Source organism: Ornithodoros turicata, chromosome 10 (genome assembly GCF_037126465.1).
Source record: "Ornithodoros turicata isolate Travis chromosome 10, ASM3712646v1, whole genome shotgun sequence".
Classification (NCBI taxonomy): Eukaryota; Metazoa; Arthropoda; class Arachnida; order Ixodida; family Argasidae; genus Ornithodoros; species Ornithodoros turicata.
In genome coordinates, this window is record NC_088210.1 from 26040864 (window position 1) to 26061025 (window position 20162).

General features: G+C 46.2%; 1 protein-coding gene across 1 annotated transcript in view; it reads left to right on the top strand.

Annotated features, from left to right (window-relative positions):
• Positions 1–965: 965 nt before the first annotated feature.
• The window catches only part of LOC135371267 (death-associated protein kinase 1-like), a 47801-nt gene continuing 28604 nt past the window's right edge, over positions 966–20162 (top strand). Inside the window, exon 1 of the mRNA XM_064605358.1 lies at positions 966–1300. Coding sequence (XP_064461428.1) covers positions 1181–1300 — 120 coding nt within the window. The 5' untranslated portion in view covers positions 966–1180. The remainder of the gene's footprint in view (positions 1301–20162) is intronic.

Sequence of the window (20162 nt, forward strand, 5' to 3'; positions counted from 1 at the left end):
AACAACGAGTCCATAACCTGGCTTCGATAGCGCCCGACTGGTGGGCAACCGGGGAAGCAGCCCTGGATTGTCGCACACACGGGTGTGGACACATACAAAAGAGAAATGGAGAGAAGGTGGAAATAGTTCTTAATAGGGAAGTTCTGCATGCCTAAAAGATGGTTTAAACATGTTTATTAAGGCGATTTAAGCATTGGAGATGCCATAATCTTAAACCTATAACACCTATAACGTGTAACACGCCGTTCGCGCAAGAAAAGAAGAAGAAAAACAAACAAACAAAAAACAGCGAAACAAAAGTTTGCTCGCGTTCGGACATTGTTTACACCCATCACACTGGCATTCGACTGAAATAGCCGATCAAAAAGTCATGCAAAAAATTTCATTGGTGCGTTTATTACCACAATATGACTTTCGGCTCCAATCACGAACGAGCGCAGTGCTAAACTAGACCTAATAAACAGCAACAAAGGATTGGTTACCAAAATGGCAGATTGGTTAGAAGTGACAAGGTCAGTACATGTCACGTTTTTCCACATAACATTTAGTTTATCTTCGATTTCAAAAGCCCCGAAATTGCTGACTGTCATGAGTATGATGAACAGACTTTGAAAATTTCACATAGAGTTTAAATTATGTCATTATGAAAGAATATGACTTTTTAGTTCGCATGAGAAATGGAAAGAAGACGAAGCTAAATGATTTGAGGCCTTTCAGTAACTATTCTAACAATAAAAATCAAGGTGTGCGCTTGTTCCACTTCATATCGAAGTTCACTGCGGCCTTAATGACGTCGAAGTATCGGCCACAACGCGCGCGCGCGCGTTTTCTACGCTCATACAAGCTCTTCGAGAAGTCGGAAAACGCGCGCTCATCAAAATCAACAACGGAGCGCTCCGCGCTGCCACCAGCGCGGGTCACGCCGGTCACGCCGCTCCCTCCCCTGGCGGCAAGAAAGAGCTTCTTCCACTTTTGCTGTTTTCCGTCGTCCCGTCGCGAGCATGTCCTGCAAGCGGCGTGAGCTGCGACGAGCGTGGAATCGTCTTTCTTGAAGTTTGTCGTGTCCCTAGGATGTAAACAAGTGACTGGCATGGCTGTGCACTGCAACGCTTGTGTGCTACCGTCTCCTGAGCGTGTGTGTGTACTCGATCGTCTATGACTTGACCGGATACTTAACGCGATGAACTCGGAAGTAGACGACGACTCAGCTTCAGAGCCGGAGGCACCTACCGTGTACTTCGGTCAAGAGGACGAGGATGGATTTGACGATGGAGCCAACTTTGTGGTCGTGTCCACTATGGTAAGTTTACGATTATCGGGGTCGTCTGCTACGCGTTCGCGTTCACTTCGAATATGACAACGGCGTTCAGTGGAAAGGAATGCTCAGTTTCGTGAATCACTATGTTGGAATCCCAGATCAAAGACGCCCCCTTGCAACGAGATCGCTTGGTATTTGTATGACGAACATTTTCAGCTGTTGCTCGTCGCGGTGATGCATTACATGTGAGCGCGTCTGACATGCATTGCGAACGTGACAGACCGACCAATTAACAAGTAGACGAAGCATTGAAAACAGGCAGGCAAAGCATTGAAAACAGGCAGGCAGCTGTGATATCTCAGCCGTGAGTATCTTGTGTGACCTGTTGTTACACAAGGACACGCCTGGTTCCACGTGTCAGACTCTGGGAATTTTGAGCGTTTGTTGTTGTTTTTTTCGTGGTGGTGGTAGTGATCGGCTAGTTCGGGATGAGGAGTACGGCCAAAATGCCCCACGGCTCTAAAATGTGGGATTGCATCTCACGCATGGAGTTGCACTTGCAGTGGCACTCGAACTTCGGTTAAGACTGTGATGTGATTTGGTATGAGCTCTGACCGGCAATCAGATAATGCGAGTTCGTGGCCCTTCCATCAAGTACATTCTTTAACCTCTCCTGTGAATTGCGACGCATAAGTATTTGTGTACTCGCTTCCTGTTAATGTATCGAGAATCGCCAGTCATGTCATATCAGAACGCATCTATACCATCATTTGCAATATATAGATCTCATAAATAATATGATAAATCTGATAAGTAATCTGATAGATCTGATAGATATATACTATCATTTGCATCGCCTGCTATGGCTATACAATAAAAGGGACCGACCCTTGTTGCTACCATAATAAGCAACCGTTTCGCACTACTTGCGTCGTGACAAGCTTCAACTACAATCATTCCAGGCTTTTGGAGACCAAACAAGCCTGTATTTAACGCTTTGAGGCCACGAACGAAGCCCATGCATGCAAGTATGCTGCAAGGTGAGAGGAACTGCGCCGTGCTGAGTTGAAGGCGAGCCGGTTGCTGAAATAACACATGCAGAGCTTTCCCGCGAAAGGTTGTTCTCCAACAACGTCTCTCACGAGAATCTCAGCCAACATAGTTTTGCGCATGTTCGAAATTTTTGGTCGCACACAGTGTTGCAAACCTCAACGAACGCATTTCGAGAGCCTTTTTAGCTGTTCTTTGCATACCTGCATTTCGACGCGAAGACATGCGGAGTATTCCGCCTGTCTAATTCAGTATTCGCGACTGATGCTTCTAAAAATGTCAATCAATAAATTGTTGCTGACTGCTCGCTCACTGCTGCTGCTTCCTCTTTTTTTTTTTTTTCAAGCTTTGTCAAATCCAAACTGTGTGGCATCTACCGACACAGCCTAAAATTACAGTGTACCCGACGGCTGTTTTAATGTACTTTGTACTTTAATGTACCTCGAGTACCAATCACGCTTGGTACATACTCGGTTATACGGCGGTAGCTTTATAGGGTCACGTGACAGTGCCACCACCACGTGATCGGCAGACTGTGTTTGCGGTACACTACCGCAGTAATAAAGCAAAAAAAAAAAATATCGCAAAACATTTACAGACTTTAATTTCAAAAAGCGCGGTGTCGAAAATGGAGCTATTTCTTTTTATTTTAACCGCACTTTCAACTTATTTTTGTTCTTTATTTCCGAGCAAAAAGGATGTACAGAAAAAGTGGCATAGAGTAGCTTAGGACATCTTTTCGTCCTTGCATTTTGGGGTATTTCGCCCATCACTCGGCGATAGTGACAAAATAACACGATCATACTAGTCCGTCAATTACATACACCGTTGTAGATAAGGAGACACGATTGCGCGCCAGGAGAAATACTACAGCGCCACCACGCAGCGTAGTGTCATGCGGCCAGTCTTAAGAGCCAATAGGGAAGCACAGTGAGTGTGACGCACTGCATTTTTTGGCGAAGGAGCGAGCGTGACCTCTCTCTATCCAGCCATCCTACCTGCGGCGCAGTGATATTTTTGGAGCTGAAGGACTACTTTTATTTTCCTTCTTAGGTTGACCACGACTATAGCTCGAATGAATTGTTTGTTGGCGAAAGCTCTGCGCAAATAGTCCCTACCCTTCGTTCTGATTGGATATTTTCTCTGGGAAAAGCAACGGGAAACGACAGCTTTCAAATTTCAGCAGCGTCACAACCAACGCGGAAAAACCGACATTGCAAAGGAATTCGTGCGACTGCTTTTCATAAACTCGCAAAAGGGCGGGCCAACCGGGAAAGCACAGATACTAAAAGGTGTACAAGGAATCTAAATCACTCGGACACGATACGGCGCTTTACTTTCTTTCTTCCTTCTCAGACATTCTGAAGAAGGGCAAGGTTTTATCGTGCCGTCTCCATGTCACCTTGCACTTGGTGCTTCCTGCTTCTCACCGCCAACGTAATTCGCCAGAACAACGTTAGGCTTTCACGTATCGAAGACTGATATCAGAGGTCATTGCTTATAGCTCGGAATCTGCAGGGGCTTCCCGCTAACCCAATTTTCGGCGGCGTGGATGTTCTTTTACTGTTTCCGAAACTGGACGACTGTTCGCGCGCCCGCGTTATCTTGGTCCGTTTCCTCGACGTCGACTTCCACGGCCACGAAAGCTGCTGTTTGATCGTCATATACCGAAGAGGTGCGTGTCTGGTGAGAGTTTTATAGAAAAACTGCAGGGCGGGGAAGGAGTAAGTGTTCGAAGTAGGTCGTGGAAAAAAAGCGGTTCTGCGGGAGACGTCCGTTTATTTCGGGGAACCTCGATCTTTTCTTCTGGAGGAAGCGTTCGACTTGTCTTGCAACGGCATCGGCCACTATTTTTCCGTTTGTTTCGGCTACTTGTTCGTATCGTGCAGTTTGTTCAGATATCGTTCGGTTTAGGCACACAGGCGTAGTCACTGTGCACTACTGCTTGCGCCATACTTGTCTGAAATCGACAGCTCACGATTTGTCCTGTCTGAAATCTCCGAGTGTTGCGAGATTGTTTCTCCCGACTAATAGACACGTATACCGCCCACCCTCAAACACAGTAATGGTACAGCTCCTTCACGTACTGCGAGCCGATACGGGCTCCTGAACCCTTGAATGAAGATTTCATACAAGTGTGCCGGAAGCAGTACAAGCTCCGTGTACAACGCCATAGGGATCTGTATGAACGACGTACGGGGTACAATTTCGAGACAGTATCCAGCCAATGTGATTCCATGTTTCTCATAATTCTGACTTTGCAAGCATTGCGTAGTACATACAAAATCATACTTTCCTTCAAAACGCGCGCTACGACCTCCGAAGATATGACGAAGGTCTCTGTGGACCACGCCACTGTACGGATAAAACTCTTCAATCACGGGTCGAAGCAGAAGTCCCTGCCGACATTTCGAACAGACGCTGGACACTTCTTCACTGGAGGGGAGGTGAGGATCTAAAAGAGGTGTAGGACATTGTGAGACAACTCTCGCGTTGACGGAAAATCGGAGGTAAACAGCACAAAGGTGAAGAATGCGTAGTTGTGTTATGCAATCTCTGCCTTCCATACTCCGATATTGTTCTTCATTTTTGGGCTGTCCTCTCGCATTTAAACTCCATTAGGAGCCTTTAGAATCCCTGCCAAATAGAAGTATACTGGTCAGCCTCAACGAGAACATCAACCCGCTGAATAGGCGATAAATGCAAACGAGCCATTACGACTTTGCAACATTGCTGAACCATTGTTATGCCCCAGCCAAGGCCGAGCCTGTGCGTCGCCTTCTTTCGCTTTGTGCCTGGCCAGTCACGAATCGACACCTCATGCAGCTTTGTCGTTTGCGGCCGCCATATTGCTTCGACATTCCTTTTGCAATGCACCAACTATTTTGCGAATGCCAACTTCTTATCTTCTCATTGTAATGTGACCATGAAATTCGTACTTTGCATCCGGTGAATCAGTAGGCGTTCATTATAGCGTGTCGTTATCGCAAAAGAGTCATTGTTCCTCGCGCTTGCTATGACGACATCAATATCAGATATCTGCGAGTCGGGTCTCTTAAATTTTGAGGCGTACCAGCAGATCATGACACCAATTTCCGCCTCGAGGAGCGTTGGCGGTGCGGGGAATATCGCGTATCAACCGGAAACCAGTTTGCTTTCACTAATTCTTTTCGTCTCGGCCACTTCCCTTCTTCTGGAGCGGCGTATAGCGTTCTTATCGCATTTTGACTATTTGAGAACTTTTATGATGAAGCTTATCAGTTTTAATGTAAGTATCTCTGAAGTGGGCGTCCTCTTTATAACTGCTGGGAATCACTAGAGGGCGACGTACGATTCGGTCAGTGTACACATTGAAGCAAACACCCGGGAACGGAGCATATCGTTTGCAGAACTGTTTGTTTGTTTGTGTGTGTGTGTGTGTGTGTGTGTGTGTTTCTGTGTCTGTGTGTGTTTCTTCTAGATCCCGGATATGGTAGGTCTAAGCAATGCTTCATTAATGATACACTAATAGAGTAATCTGACAGGACAAAACGAACGCATTATTCTGGGCTGACTTAATGAGAGATGCAAAGCATGACTGATGCAAAGATTAAGATGCAAAGGTTATAGCACTTACGTGTGACTAACTTTTATATACCGTGAGACAAATATCTTATTGATCGGTTGCTATATAGTCCCGTGTTAGCACCGCCGAGGAGCATTTTTATTTCTTGTTATTTACGTTATCAGATAACATGCAAATTTGCTTCCCAGAACAACAAAAAGAAAACAATGTCAAGCGTCCGAAAGGTGAATCAAATACAACCGTTGCAAATTTTATCTGGTCTTTCTTTCCCCTAACGCGGCCTATATGCGTTCGCAAATAAGCCCACACATCCTGGATCCCAGTTTCAACCCGTCATATAGCTTCAATGTACCTCGTGTAACCCAACATAATCTGCAGTGTTGACAGGATGCACTTCAAGCGTCAACATAACATTGATGTGACACGTACGCTCCCCCCCCCCCCATGCAGCGCAGCTATTGAAACGTAAATTGAAGTTTCAGGCTACCCGGGCGTGTCTACATTTGACCAGGCGCAAAGTGGAGCAACCATGTCAGCGTATTTCCCTCGGGTTTCCACGATTCTATAGAGCCCAATTTTCTTCTTTTCTTTTCTTTCACGCGACGTATATAGAGCAAGAAAGCAGAAAGAACAACGAGATTATCGAAACTAGAGTGGAAAATCGACGAAGATGCGTGCACATGGACGCTGCCCGGCCCCATTGGTAGACCTGGTAACTGTTATTGTACTTTGTTACGTTTGATTTACGGTTACTGGAAATGTTTGCGAACGGCGCGTTAATAGTGGGACATAATGAAGTAAACACGACGCAAAAGACAAAGGGACGGAGGAACAGACAGGGCGAGCGTCTGTCGACGAGCGACGCTCGTCCTGTCTGTTCCTCCGTCCCTTTGTCTTTTGCGTCGCGTTTACTTCATTAGGCATTCGCACCAACTAGCCCAATTGCTCGTCGCGTAATAGCGGGGCTCCGCGACAAAATCACCACAAAGGTTGTGGTATATCCTTAGCCTCTGGGATGTCAGGGACATGTGTACGAAATATCTCATTCCAAAACTGTGCAGATTTTATTCGAACGAATTTATTACGAAGCGAGCGCTTCGCCTCTGTGAAGCGAGAGGGCACTGAAAACAACACAGCATCCGACAAGGGAGAATGCAAGTTGCGAAGCAGACGACAATGCTGGGTGACGTCACGGTGTCCTCCATTTCGGTTTCGGTTTGCTGTTGTCATAATTTCCGAATTAATAATTACTCCCGCAAAATGAATGCGAATGTTGTTTTCGGTGTCGAGGGGGTGGTTCACCTAATTTTTTTCCGAATCCTTGCAAAGTCTCCCTATACGATCAGCAGGCCTCCGTATGAAGAGGCTAGCGTCTTTTCTTTTTCTTGGCCCGTCTATCCGAAAGACACTTTGCGTTTCCTATGTTCTATTTGAGTTAAATTCCATTGAATTGGAAAAGTTTCTACTTGAAATTGTGCACCGCAGCTCTTTCGGTTCACCTTCCGTATCCCTCCACCTTGTGAAATAGTGAGTGGTCAATCCCCGTCTCACTTCCTGTCTGGCTTGCTCGTCGTAATGTATTACGAAAACACCGCATTTCTACTATCCTTTTAGCTGTTTACACCAACTGCACGGAAGAAGGGGGCTTTACGTATTTTTTTTTTTCTACCGCCCTTATCTTGACATTGATGCATATACGTCTTGCTGAATGCAGCACTACAAGCCTACAGCCATTTCATTCGCCCATCTCTCTTTCTTTTTTGTTTGCATGGTTTGCGCGTACTACCGAGGAATACTCCTACCTACTCCTAAGCACAAGCAACGCCACTTGCGGAAACTTTGCACCATTGCGGCTGGTTGGGTCCGTTATCAATCCACTGCTTCACTTCGTTGCTGTATCCAAGCAGCGCAGTTGTACTGAAAGTTGAGGTACATAGGGGTGAATGGCAGGGTCGACTTGCACGAACTTTGAGGAAGTTCCTCAGTAGTGACCCCAATGGCTTTGATAGTGCTCCAGACACGCGCTACTGTCCTCAGCTCCGCTCTTTCGTGGAGCACTGAAAAAGCTGCTGGGGACGACGCTGAGGAATTTCCTTAATGTTCGTGCAAGCGGGCCACTGTGTCTTACCAGCACAATACTTTATTTCGCTGTTCTGTACACGAAAATAACATCCCCAACAACACCGAATATCCTCTGGACGTACGAATAATGTTCTAACGGGTTCGTACGTCCGATGGATATCCGAGGGACATCCATCGGACGTACGGATTCGTTAGGACATTATTCGTACATCCAGAGTATATTCGGTGTTGTTGGGGGTTCTTGAGCTGCCCTCTCATCCCTATGCGCTCACACTTCCAGTGCATTGCGTTTCTCGGGTAGGTGCGCGGCAGACGACGATGCTGATGTCGATGTGTCGGACTGGCGCTGGTCCAACACTCCTACACTAGATTAGCCAATGGATTAGCAGTTCCCTGTGAAGTCGGCCCTGGACGCATGGTCTTCCCCTCCCTGCGATACTCGTGACGTTGCCCACCTATATAAGCGTGGCCGACTACGGCAAACAGTTGCATTACCAGCCACACCACCACCTAGCTAATGAGAAAAAATAAAAATAAACAAGGGAAGCAGGAAATGAAAGGTAGTAAAGTGCAGCGCGGAAGAGGGACATCTTGTGCAATGCCCACTCCCTTTCAGTACATCGCACTGCGACGGCTTCTGGCTTAACCTGTGCCCTATGACGTCTGTCAGGTTCATCTCTGAACGGCACAGCATCGTTCCTGTGTCACTAATAACCGTTCACTCACGACTCAGCATGTCGCCTGAGACCCCGATACCTGGATGTCTGTTTCGTTTCCGTAGAGCAGCGTGCATTCATCGAGGCTTGCGGAGCGCTGGCCTGGATATCGTAATTATGCCTTCGTTTATTACAGAGACAGCCTTGCGGAAGGCTACGCGGGAGTCTATGGTCTCCTAATTAGCGAAAGAATGATTTAAGATCACGGTATACAAATGAATGATTGTTTGAACGACCGCCGCTACTGCGATAATTGAGTTCAGTGAACTCTGTTATCAGTTCGTTGTGGGTAATTCGTTCTAATTGTGGTTCGGCGAAGGCGGATTCTGTTAATACCCGGTTAAGTCGGACACGGTAATTGGAGTTGCGAGTGGAGTGGGTGTAGAAAGGCTTGGGTGAAGTTGTGTCACTTTGTCTGGGTTATTTCAGCCAAGGAGCAGTAAGTAGGGTACAGCTGGTTTAGAGGCGTACCCAACCGTGAGTTGGGTACGCCATGGTTTTTCCGGCAGACCTTGCAGACGAATGTCGGCACAGTTCCCTTCCTTCTGAAGTCGGCCCAGGACACATAATAACCCCCTTGTCCCCCACTTCTTCCTGCTGTCCCCTCTCCATCTGTCCCCGTCTGTACACAGCTCATAGCCACAGTTGCTTCGCGGCGCTAACACGAAATTTAGAACAAAGCTTCACGCGACTATGGGGTGTCACGTGGTGGCTGGCCTTATAAAGTCACGGACACACCTACACGGCGGTAGGCCCTCTGTTGGTAATTGGATGAAACTCACCACATGCTCGTTTGCAGCACGAGTAGTGTAGGGTATGCATAGGAATGCTCTTGGTGCCTATACCATTGAACGTTGTCAAGAAACAACGACACTGTCGTCATACACGTTCCTTTCTATCAACTGCTACATATGAGCATTGCATCGCAATTGCGGCTCCATTTTCCTGCCAAGGTTCACGTGTCGTAAATGCTATTTTGCTCTCAAGTACTTTCACCTCCATTCTCTCTAATTCTATGCAAAAGAAAGGAAGTAGATTTCGTGCACCCGTGCAACGCTCGGATGACATCGTTACAAAAAAAATTCTTCGGGGTGACGCCTCTCTTTTGAACGAACTCTCCGCTCCATTGTGATGACCGTAACCGTCCATTCCGAATCTGCGGTCTGTGTCGTTGATATCAGGCGAGTACAGGTACCAGTAGATGCTATCTACGAATCTATTATATAGGGAGATGATGAAATGAACCTGACGGCGGCTCGATTGTAAAGCGAGACGTAATTGTGTGTTGTGGTATAAAATTTTCTGCCTTGCGAACTTCGCGAAAACCGGGGAGGGTACAGTACGGGGTGCCATGATGGCTTTCGAACGCACGCAGCGACGTATATATGCCTTTTTTGTTATCCGTCGTTCTTTTCGTTCGTAATTGTACCTCACGATGGATATGGTACCGTTGAACGGTGGCCTGACAACAATGGTAGGAGGTACAGACTGAGCGTATTCTCGCAGTGTGCTGCGTTGCTTCCATGGTTGCTGTCATTATATAATTATACCCCTTATGCACAAGCAGCACAACATATTGGCCCAATATGGACACTACTGGCCCGATATTGGTGCAATCTTGGTCCAATACCCCAAGCAGCACAACATCCTGGCCCGATATTGGACCAATATTGGCAATGCCGGCCCAGTATTGTCCAAGATTGCGTCAATACCGCCAATATTGGGCCAAGATGTTGTGCTGCTTGGGACTGGTCTAATATTGGTCCAATATTGGGCCGATATTGTCAATATTGGTCCAAGATGTTGTGCTGCTTGGGTGTATATTTGCATGAAAGCCTTTCTCGTTTGCTGGGACATATTCACTCGAACAGTGCCACAAGGGGGTTTCTTGAATTCGCCCTCCTCTATTTTTACCGCGCTGCACACATTTGCGGGGCGGTTTCCTGCATTAGTGGTTTACGACGACATCGTTTGCAATTCAAGACGGGAAGCAAACAGCGTGTAGAAGAAGCACAAGGTCACCCGGCCGGCACCGAGGCTCCCTGTTGTCCGAACTAGCAGCATTCCTGGCCGAATCGGAGGCATGAATCAACCCAGCGCTGGTAATATTTATCGAGGCTCTCCTCCCAAGCCGTCTTGCCAGGTCACCGTTAGAAGCGCAAGGCCACCGCTTCTACACTTCTTGTTTCCTTTGCACGGTGTCTCTATACGTTGCAATGGGAAGTTTTACAACCGTCCTCCGTTTTGTTAGTTCTCTAACGGAACCAGTTCTGCGAGAGATAAAGTGAGCAAGAATTACATTTCAACAGCGAGTTTCTTAGCTGGCATGCAATTAAAGATGGCGGCACACTTCCACCGACTCCGGCTGAACGCTCCCTTGGCCACACGTTCCTATAACGCAATCGGTATTGCCCCCTCACCAGACTGCGCCTAATGCAGAGTGCTAGAAGACACCAAGCGCACAGCGTGCATAAACGAGCGATTCAAAGACGTTAAGACCAGCGGCATGGCCGAGTGGGCTAAGGCGTCCGCTCGTTGGTAATGACCAAGGTCGTGCTGTAGACTGGGAGGTGGTGGGCTCCAATCCTACCGCCGGCTGTGCTGTCTGATGTTTTCCCTGGGTTTTCTGAAGACTTTCCAGGCGAATGTCGCTACAGTTCTCCCTGAAGTCGGCCCAGGACGCATACTAAAATCCCCCTGTCCCCCACTCCTTCCTGCTGTCCTCTCTCCGTCTGTCCACATCTGTACGCCGCTCATAGACCAAGTTGCTTCGCGGCGCTAACACGCAATAAAAAACAAAAACAAAGACGTTAAGTGCTACGTCGACGGGACCTCTTATCATGTAGGAAGTACCCAGTGTCTGGCCTATCTATCGCCAGGTCCATCTGACCTCTGGGCGATTGGAAAGTTGTGTACCACTCTGTAACTCCCTCTTGTGGAACACACGTCCACCTCCTCGACAACCTAAGCGTGTTGAAGTAAGGAGCCCAATGTAGTGTCACGTAGGTCACGTGTCATGTAGGTCAACGTCTCCACATTTTTTTTTCTCTTTTTTTTAAGCCAACGTACGTACTTCCATCTCTTCCGGATAAATTGAAATGTAGCGAGTGAAAAGCAGAAGATTGGAGGTCTGAGTTACTGCAGTGGCATATCTATGGAGTTTGCGACAACCCGTACGAGAGTGTCGTACTCTTCTAGACTCATCGAACAGATGCGTGGTGGTGGTGGTACTGCTCTGAAAGAGCACGCCGTTGTCGACATCACAGAGGTGGGCAACGTCACCACTAACGCTCTGGTAATGTGCGTCTTGGGTCGACTTCTGCGGGAAACTGTGCCGACTTATGTCTGACAACCCGTCTGAGGAAAAACCAGCAAAAACCCCAAACAGCACAGCCGGCACCCAGGTTATTCGAACCCACGTACCTCCTAGTCTCAAACGTGACTCCACCACAACTTCACCACATAACACGTTCGTAGCCAATCATCATCCCGAATGACGTCGTTCTGTCTCCTGATTTGTTGAAAACGAGAGGTGTACGCCCCTTCGTAGCACTTACACAGCTGCCTTAATCGTGACAAAAAGGCCTGCGCCCCGCACTTTCCAGAAGCTGGTCCGTCAGCATGTTATGTAGTAGACATTCCGTTTCGAGACTGTGGTAAGGACCTCCTACACTGGACCTTCTAAAGTAACGAACGGACCAGTCTGCTTGCGTGTTTACTCCCCTAAAAATGAGCGGGAACATACAAACAAACAATGCTCATGACGACGCCATGTGGGCATGTCCCCAACAGCAGCGAATATCCTCTGGATGTACGAATAACGTCCTAACGGATTCGTACGTCCGATGGATATCTGAGGGATATCTATCGGACGTACGACTTCGTTTAGGACATTATTCGTACATCCAGAGGATATTCGCTGTTGTTCGGGGTTCGTCATCGCGCCATAGCGAGACCAAGCAGGGACGCCTCACCGCCACGCACCACGTCACACGGTGCTCTCCCCTTGTGTAACGCCATTGCTCGTACGTTAATTGGTTCACATCTTTGCTATCCCAGTACTCCATGCTGAGAACTATGTACGTGCAACCTGAATTCCTCCGACTTCCTAGCGGCGGTGACCATTCCTCGGTGCGCACGCTCCTGGAGGGGTAATATACAGGAAAAAGATAAATACGTAACAAATTAAAGTGGCCATGCCCATGGGAGAGTGCATGTCCTCCTCCTCCCTTCATCCGGCTTCCATTTATAAGCAGACCTTCTAAATGATTGCGATGGCAAGAACTGGTTTCACGCGAGTTGTAAAGAGAGGAGGGCTTTTGGTCCAGTTGGCACGGTTGTTATGTCGCTTTGTTCCTCTGGCCTGTAGACTCTCACCCGTGATTTCTTTTTTGCTGTTGGAATTTCCCGAGGAACAATGCCGTACCTATATCACATTTTATTTTATTTATTTTTTAATTTTTTTTATCGTGAAATGCTTTTGTGTTAGAAGAATTTTACTCTGTATCGTGGGTGCATGCGATAAAGACGAAAGAGGACCTCGTCGAAAAGTCTTCAAAGTCTGCCGTGTGGACATTATGTGGACGTTTACTTCTCAGTCAGAAATCATACAGTTAACTTGAGTTACGGTGTTCTTTCTGTCATAGCCACTTTTCTTTCGTCCTTCGGCTTATGGTCCTCTAGGTTGCAATAGTTCCTAAACTTCGCATTACCTTCCGAGTATTTAGTCCAGAAAGCGAGTAACGGTTGTGGCAGTGCTTACAGTGCACTTAACTGCCATTGAGGCTTAGCGTCTACCATCAGTTGCATCAAACGGGAAAATACGAGCACGTCCGATAGTTGCAGAACAGCATACTGACCACTTACACAATACTGCATTGTTTTTGTCTCGCAACACGAATGTTGGTCCAATAATTGGTTTACAATGAATTCTAAAGCAGTTGCGTATATTACTCGTAATAGACGGTGTTTACAAAGTTTCGAAAGTGTCTCAAACATAACAGGATGTCGTTCTTGGCCGGGAGGTCTTAGGAGAACTACAGCCACCAGGAAGGAAACTTACGACATTATCAATAAGCCTAATACATCATCCCTGTCAGAGTTACCCCAACTTCGATTGTCGTCCACATGTACTTGTCGACCCTATCACACATATTTATTTATTTATATTGGAGGGAGGGTTGTCCTTCCGTCTTCTATAACCCCGACCTGTTCTTTGCGTTTGAACAAGGCTATTAGTCCCACTGTGACCTAATTTTTTCTAGTGTGTTCGCGAATAGCCTGTGTATGTCTGCCTGTTCCGTTTTTATTTTTTTGGCTCGATTGGACAAGTTTTTATTCTTGCGCGTAATTGCTCCTTTTTATTATTCTATTTGTTCTGCTATCCTGCTGCTGCATCCTGCTGTAAATAGATATTGCTTAGAGATACTATTGATGTTGTTTCGACGCATGCGCAGCACAGTGGGGTTCTGTTCGTATCCGTAGGATTCCTCCATTCACGTGAAACGCCGATCCGTGGGGTCGGATAGCTCCAGTGCTTCCTTCCTATAAAGCGTGTATTTATGTGTGTTGCCCCAGGCTTTGTATTTACTTACGATATCCTTACTACATCGCAGATGTAACTGATCAGCTGTCTTCTGTTACTACATGTATGTATCTGGGGCAATTATGAAAGCACGTTTCCTTTTTCCTTCTCCGAACTCTATTTCGTTTGCGCTCTAAGGCATTCAGGCGTATAGCAAGCTGATGAGCACCAGGATGCATAACAAGATACAGCACTCATGCACCCACTACGAACACCTCGCGTTGGTGCACTGGTTGACAGGACGCCTTTTTTTTTATTCCATGTTTGTGCCGCGAAGCAACTGTGTCTATGAGCGGCGTATAGACGTGGACGGATGGAGAGAGGACAGCAGGAAGGAGCGCGGGATAGGGTGTTTACTATGCACCCTGGGCCGACTTCGGGAGCAACTGGGCTGTTATTATCATGGGCAGCTATTTCTGGAAAGTCTGCGGAAAAGACCAGGGAAACCCTCAGACATCACAGCCGCTGCCGGTATTCGAACCGGTGTCACCTCTCAGTCTCTGTGTATAGGGAAAGCAATCATCCTAAACCGCTACGCCACGCGGCTGCCCAAGCAGCACAATATCTTGGCCCGACATTGGTATTGGCTATAATATTGATATTGGATATCGGCAATGCCGGGCCAATATCGGCCCAGCATTGCCAATATCCAGTCAATATTGGACCAAGATGATATGTGCTGGTTGGGCGGTGACAGGAGGATTGCAGGTCCTCCACAGATTTTGTGACGTATTAACGGTCGTACCAGGGACATCGAGATGTCCAGTACAGGACGTCTTGTGGACGTATTAAGTAAAAACCTTTTCCCTCTCGGAAACTCGTATATCAGCCCAAACGGACGACCAGGCGTTGACATGTTCAGCGAGAACAGATATAGGTATAGCAGTACACTTCCTGCTACCCAGCAGAGTGAGCGCTGCAAGTAAAAAACGAGATCCTCTCTCCTGTAGTAGCGAAGTCGTACGGCTTAATCCAGGCAGGCATGGGTCAAAATACGTCACCGTCTCAGCAATACGGAAACGTCGAAAGACAGTCAGTGACCCTCTTTTTTAGCCGCTCCCAACATGCCTGAGCGCGTACCGTCACACTTGGTTAGCCCTTATGATGATGCTACTCTTGGTAATGATGGTCCTACGAAGTATCCGTACACGATTTAAGTAAATTACTCGTCCGACGCGTTGTCACACGAGCGCTGAACTCGACTGACGTCTCTCAATCGGGCTTGGAAAGTGACAACAAAGAATGGCATAAGGGAATTCAGATTGATTGATTGATTTTTTTCTTTTAAAATCAATCAATCTGTTAAAGAATGGCACTTGAGGAGGATGGCTAATACATGTAAGTAAGATGAGTCTAACTATAGACGATGCAGCTAATGTGGGTAAAATGTGGAATAAACTTAAGTTACTCTGCGTCAGGAACGAACGCGTTGTACCGTTCTGCCTCCGCTAGACTGCCAGGTTATCGAAATTTGTTATGTCGGCATGCTTGGATTGCTTGGATTCGCTTAGATCACAAGCAGAGCAGCAAACAGGGCGTGACCACAAAAACGCACGTGCGTTTATAGAGGTAGAGGTAGTCTACGTTAGAAGTTCCTTTTCTTGAAATCCGCTAAAAAAAAAAAAAAAACGACGAATGGCGCAACAAACTGTTAACCTTTTGTTTTACTATATTCTCCTTAAATTTTAGAATATTATGTCACGGAAGAATTTTTGGTGGTGAGAATTTTTTTACAGACGCCACTTCACGAAAAAAAAAAAAAGAGTAAATTGTAGACCAATTACAGCTTATAGCCCTCTAGATAGCAATTAGTCCTCAGCACTGCAAATAATAATAGTAATTATACATTTTTATTTCATTAAATACACTAATCGCAAAAAATACAGGCAAGCCTATAAGCGGATGAGCTTGTGTGCTGGTTGGCGAAGAGGCTCAAAATACACTCAATTACAACGCTATTTTCACATAACATTCAACAATACCACAAACAACAGAATAGTCAACAAACATGGCGGAAGCTATAATAATAATAATAATAATAATGATAATAATAATAATTATTATTATAATCTAATTACCAACGATTTGCTGATATAGGTTCAGGTATATAAATAAATCAATAGATGGGGCTGCTACTGAAAGCAGCACGACTAATAGGCCTGACCCCAATGCATTATTGACATGCTGCATATGACATAGTCCTTACACTTCGCATAAACTTTCGCGTATTTATTCCCGGAAGGGACTTATGCTTGTGGAAACGCATCTAGCCCCCCAAAAAACTGAAGTTACCCGTTTTCTTTTTCTTACAGCGTAGTGCCTGCAGAGGGCGTAAACATTAACCACGTCATGAACACGTATACGAAAATAAACAAAACTTCTCGAACCCGCCGCCAGACGTGGCCGCAACAAAAACAGAATTCTCTTTGCGCTGTTTCAGCACATTCCCTGGTTCAACTTATTTACGCCACGAAAGGCTGTAACACGCAGCATCCAGTAAAGCGTGCATGTGCGACGTGCTATTATTTTACACTCAACGAGACGGAGCGCACTTCTCTCAACACGGTTCATAGCGCTCAACGCACTAACTTCGCTTACAAAGCGAAACCGAAACTGTTATGCTTATTCTGTCGTCTGCGATGCCAGGCGACGCCTACCCTCTCTCTCCATCTTCGCGTGCGTTACTCGGGACCACGACCTACTAGATTATAACGGTCATGTCATAATCGGCAACCCCCGTGAGGAGCCCGTTCGCACCATCCATATCGACCCGCGATATATCTACATCATGATTGGACAATGAAAATTTGTATTTTGAACGCGCACCATCGGCCGTACGACTACTGTAGCAGACGACAGCAACGGCGCCTATGAAAACGCGTAGAAGGATGATGATAATCAACTTTAGAAAGAAGCATCCCTCGTGGGACATCCACCGCTTGTACAAAAATACTAAGGTAAGCTGAAGTACAAAGTATTGTAGAAATTGAGGACGCAATAACCTTGCCGATGGGTAGCGCCACCGCTAGCTTCCGAATGCGGCGCTGGGAAGGAGCGCCTATGACATGGTCGTTATAATCTAGTGGGTCGTGCTCTCAACACAGTTTATGGGGCTCAACGCGTTAACTTCGCTTACAAAACGAAACCGAACCTGTTTTATTGACTTGACGCCCGTGCTTCTTCTGTCGTCTGCGGTTGCGAGGCGACGCCTAACCGTCTCTCTTCATCTTCGCATACGTTTCTTACTCGAGACGGGACCCGAATGTCGGACGGGTCAGGTCGTGTCAGGCGCGGCATGACGCCCGCGTTTGCGAGCAACGTCGGAGCGCATTCCTTTCCGCTTCTGCGGACGCTTGCTTCGTCGCCCCGAACACCTGTGGCGAACGTAACCTTCCTTTCGAAAAGGCGGACTTGTGTTTATGCTCGCACGCTATCCAGAAACACCTGTTGCATCTCTCTCTGCGAGGAACCTAGTGACGCGTGGAATGTTTTGGATGCCAGTTGTATGTTTGTGCAAGTTGAGCGCGCTGGGAGTTACAGTAAAGTGTAATTTGGTTGGAATTGTTTGCAACGTCGTATGGCAGATGTAAGTAGTGCCCGACAAGGAGGATCTGTGTGCTTATTTTGTAGAGAGATGCTGTTGGACAAAGGCTTCGCGTGAGCACTTTCCGCGCGGAGAGAGGGTGATGTTCCTGCTCGACGTCGTAGTTAAGTAATGGCTGCTGCTGCAATGACACTAGCCGTGGGAGACACTAACCGATGTTTTTCGGTGTCGTGTCTACCTTCTATGTTCCACTACTACAGCGTTATACGTCGACGTCGAAGATGACATGCGTGAAATTACACCCTAAGAGAGATAAAATAATAATAATTAATAAATAAAAAAGTGCAAACTGGGGAGGAATTACAGCTTCTAGTCCCTTTAATTGCAGCTACTCTCCATTTTAGTCACCTGCTCCTGAAATTTATTTCCCAGCAATGCAATTATAGTTCCTAAACTTTGCATACGCCCCCCCCCCCCCCCCCGTCATTATAGTGCCAAAAGGGATAAAAGTACCCTTTTTTATATAGTATTGTGAGGACACTTTATTGGCACATATTCCCTAAAAGCGTTGAAAGTGACAACGCTTACATACCCCCTATAGTGCATTGTTTGCTGTTGGTAATATCTCTTCCGGATATCTTCTTGGGGCACGTTACAGGTTATGGTACATACACAGCACGGTAAAACAGTACCAAGCAGTCTGATTTATTGTTTAACCGATTGAAGGGAGCTCCTGGTCTTCGCTATTGCACGTGTATCCGCATACGCTCGCTTGATTGATTAGAAAAAGAAAAAAAGTGGAGATGTTATATAGTCCCAAAAACACACGGGACTGGCTACTCCACTATACGCATTTATTAAGGAATTAGTTTCGATTTGTATAGTGTTCAACGAAACGCTATTTAAATCTCGCACTTTCTTAAGTGCAGCATTTATTAGGATTAGCGTAGTTAGCTAAATACGTAAAAGCTGTTGCTGAAGCAGATACCATAGGCGATCTTCCGCGTATGTCTTTGTTGTGTAAACCATATATCATAACGCCATCCCCGTAAACTTCTGGCAACATTGTTTTGATGAAGCACGTCAATGACAACATTGTCTCAGTGATGTCGACACTACAGTATTTCACCTTGCCCTTGTGCTGCCCACACGCGACGTCTGCTGTTTTTTCTCTCTCTCTCTCTCTCTCAAATGTCGTCCGTTTGCTTAGGAAAGGTGCGTAGGCGTCTCCTTTGGGAATACATTTAATGCTCGTACGATGACACATCTTCAATGTCTAGGCTACGGCGTGGCTTGACACACCGTTCCTTACGGCTTTCCTCCAAAGATATAATTGACCTCCAGTTTCGTCATCTGTGTCTGTGTTAAGCTCTGTTGGAAGTGGGCTACTAACCCACGTTTATTGCCTAACGTGTTTGTTCTTCTTGAGGGATTTGTATGTTTATTGGTTCGTGTCTTGGTCATGGTTGATTAATTTGACTGTTTCGGAACTGGTCAAGCGGCTCTCAATGGGCCATTCTACGCCAAAGCAACACACCGTCAAATGAGCCTTTTTAAACGTCCACCGTGACTACTTCGGGATTTCACATGACCGGCATTCGGATCGAATGTAGTCAGCCGCAACAAAAGCGTTTCGCATAGATTAATTCTTTGCAATAAGTTTTTATACATGTTTCATTGTATAATGTGGGAACTTTTGTAAAAGACGTAATAACAGTTTCAAAAGCGATGTTTGCAAAATACCCAAGTGAAACAGTGTTTTGAACGGAATACGCCCTTTTGAAATTGTGTGTTTCTTTGTTGTATAATAAACCAATTATAAGGTGTCAGAGTATGGTGTAATCACTGCAAAGATGCGTGCCATGCCATATAAGACAACAGATTTAAACCACGAAAAGTGCAAAAAAATTTTATGTACATCATTTTTTTTTAGCTCCGTACTTCACTGGAAGCAGTAATAACAGAGGAACACAGAAACGCTGAGCAAACAAAAATATCGCGGCGTTGATGATCTCTAACGCTACATATACTAGAAGCCTAACAGCCTAGAAGGCAAACATTATTATCTAACATTTATGCCCGTCATACATTATTTCTATGTTTCGTAGGTGATCAGCTTCTGCGCGTAAAAATGCGTTCTTCCACGTCGACGTCAAAGTGCACTCGAGGCGCCGATCTCGTCAGGGGCCGTTCACCCGAAAAAAGAAAAGTAAAAAAGTAGTTGCGTTAATTGCGTTACGCATCACCGAAGTCGTAAATCGTAAAGTCCCACATCTTCGGTGTTGTTATTCCTTTTTAAAATGTAATTTTTTTCCCCTGCCTTGTAAGTTTTTCTTTTGTGCTCTGTGTGTATCTGTTTTCAC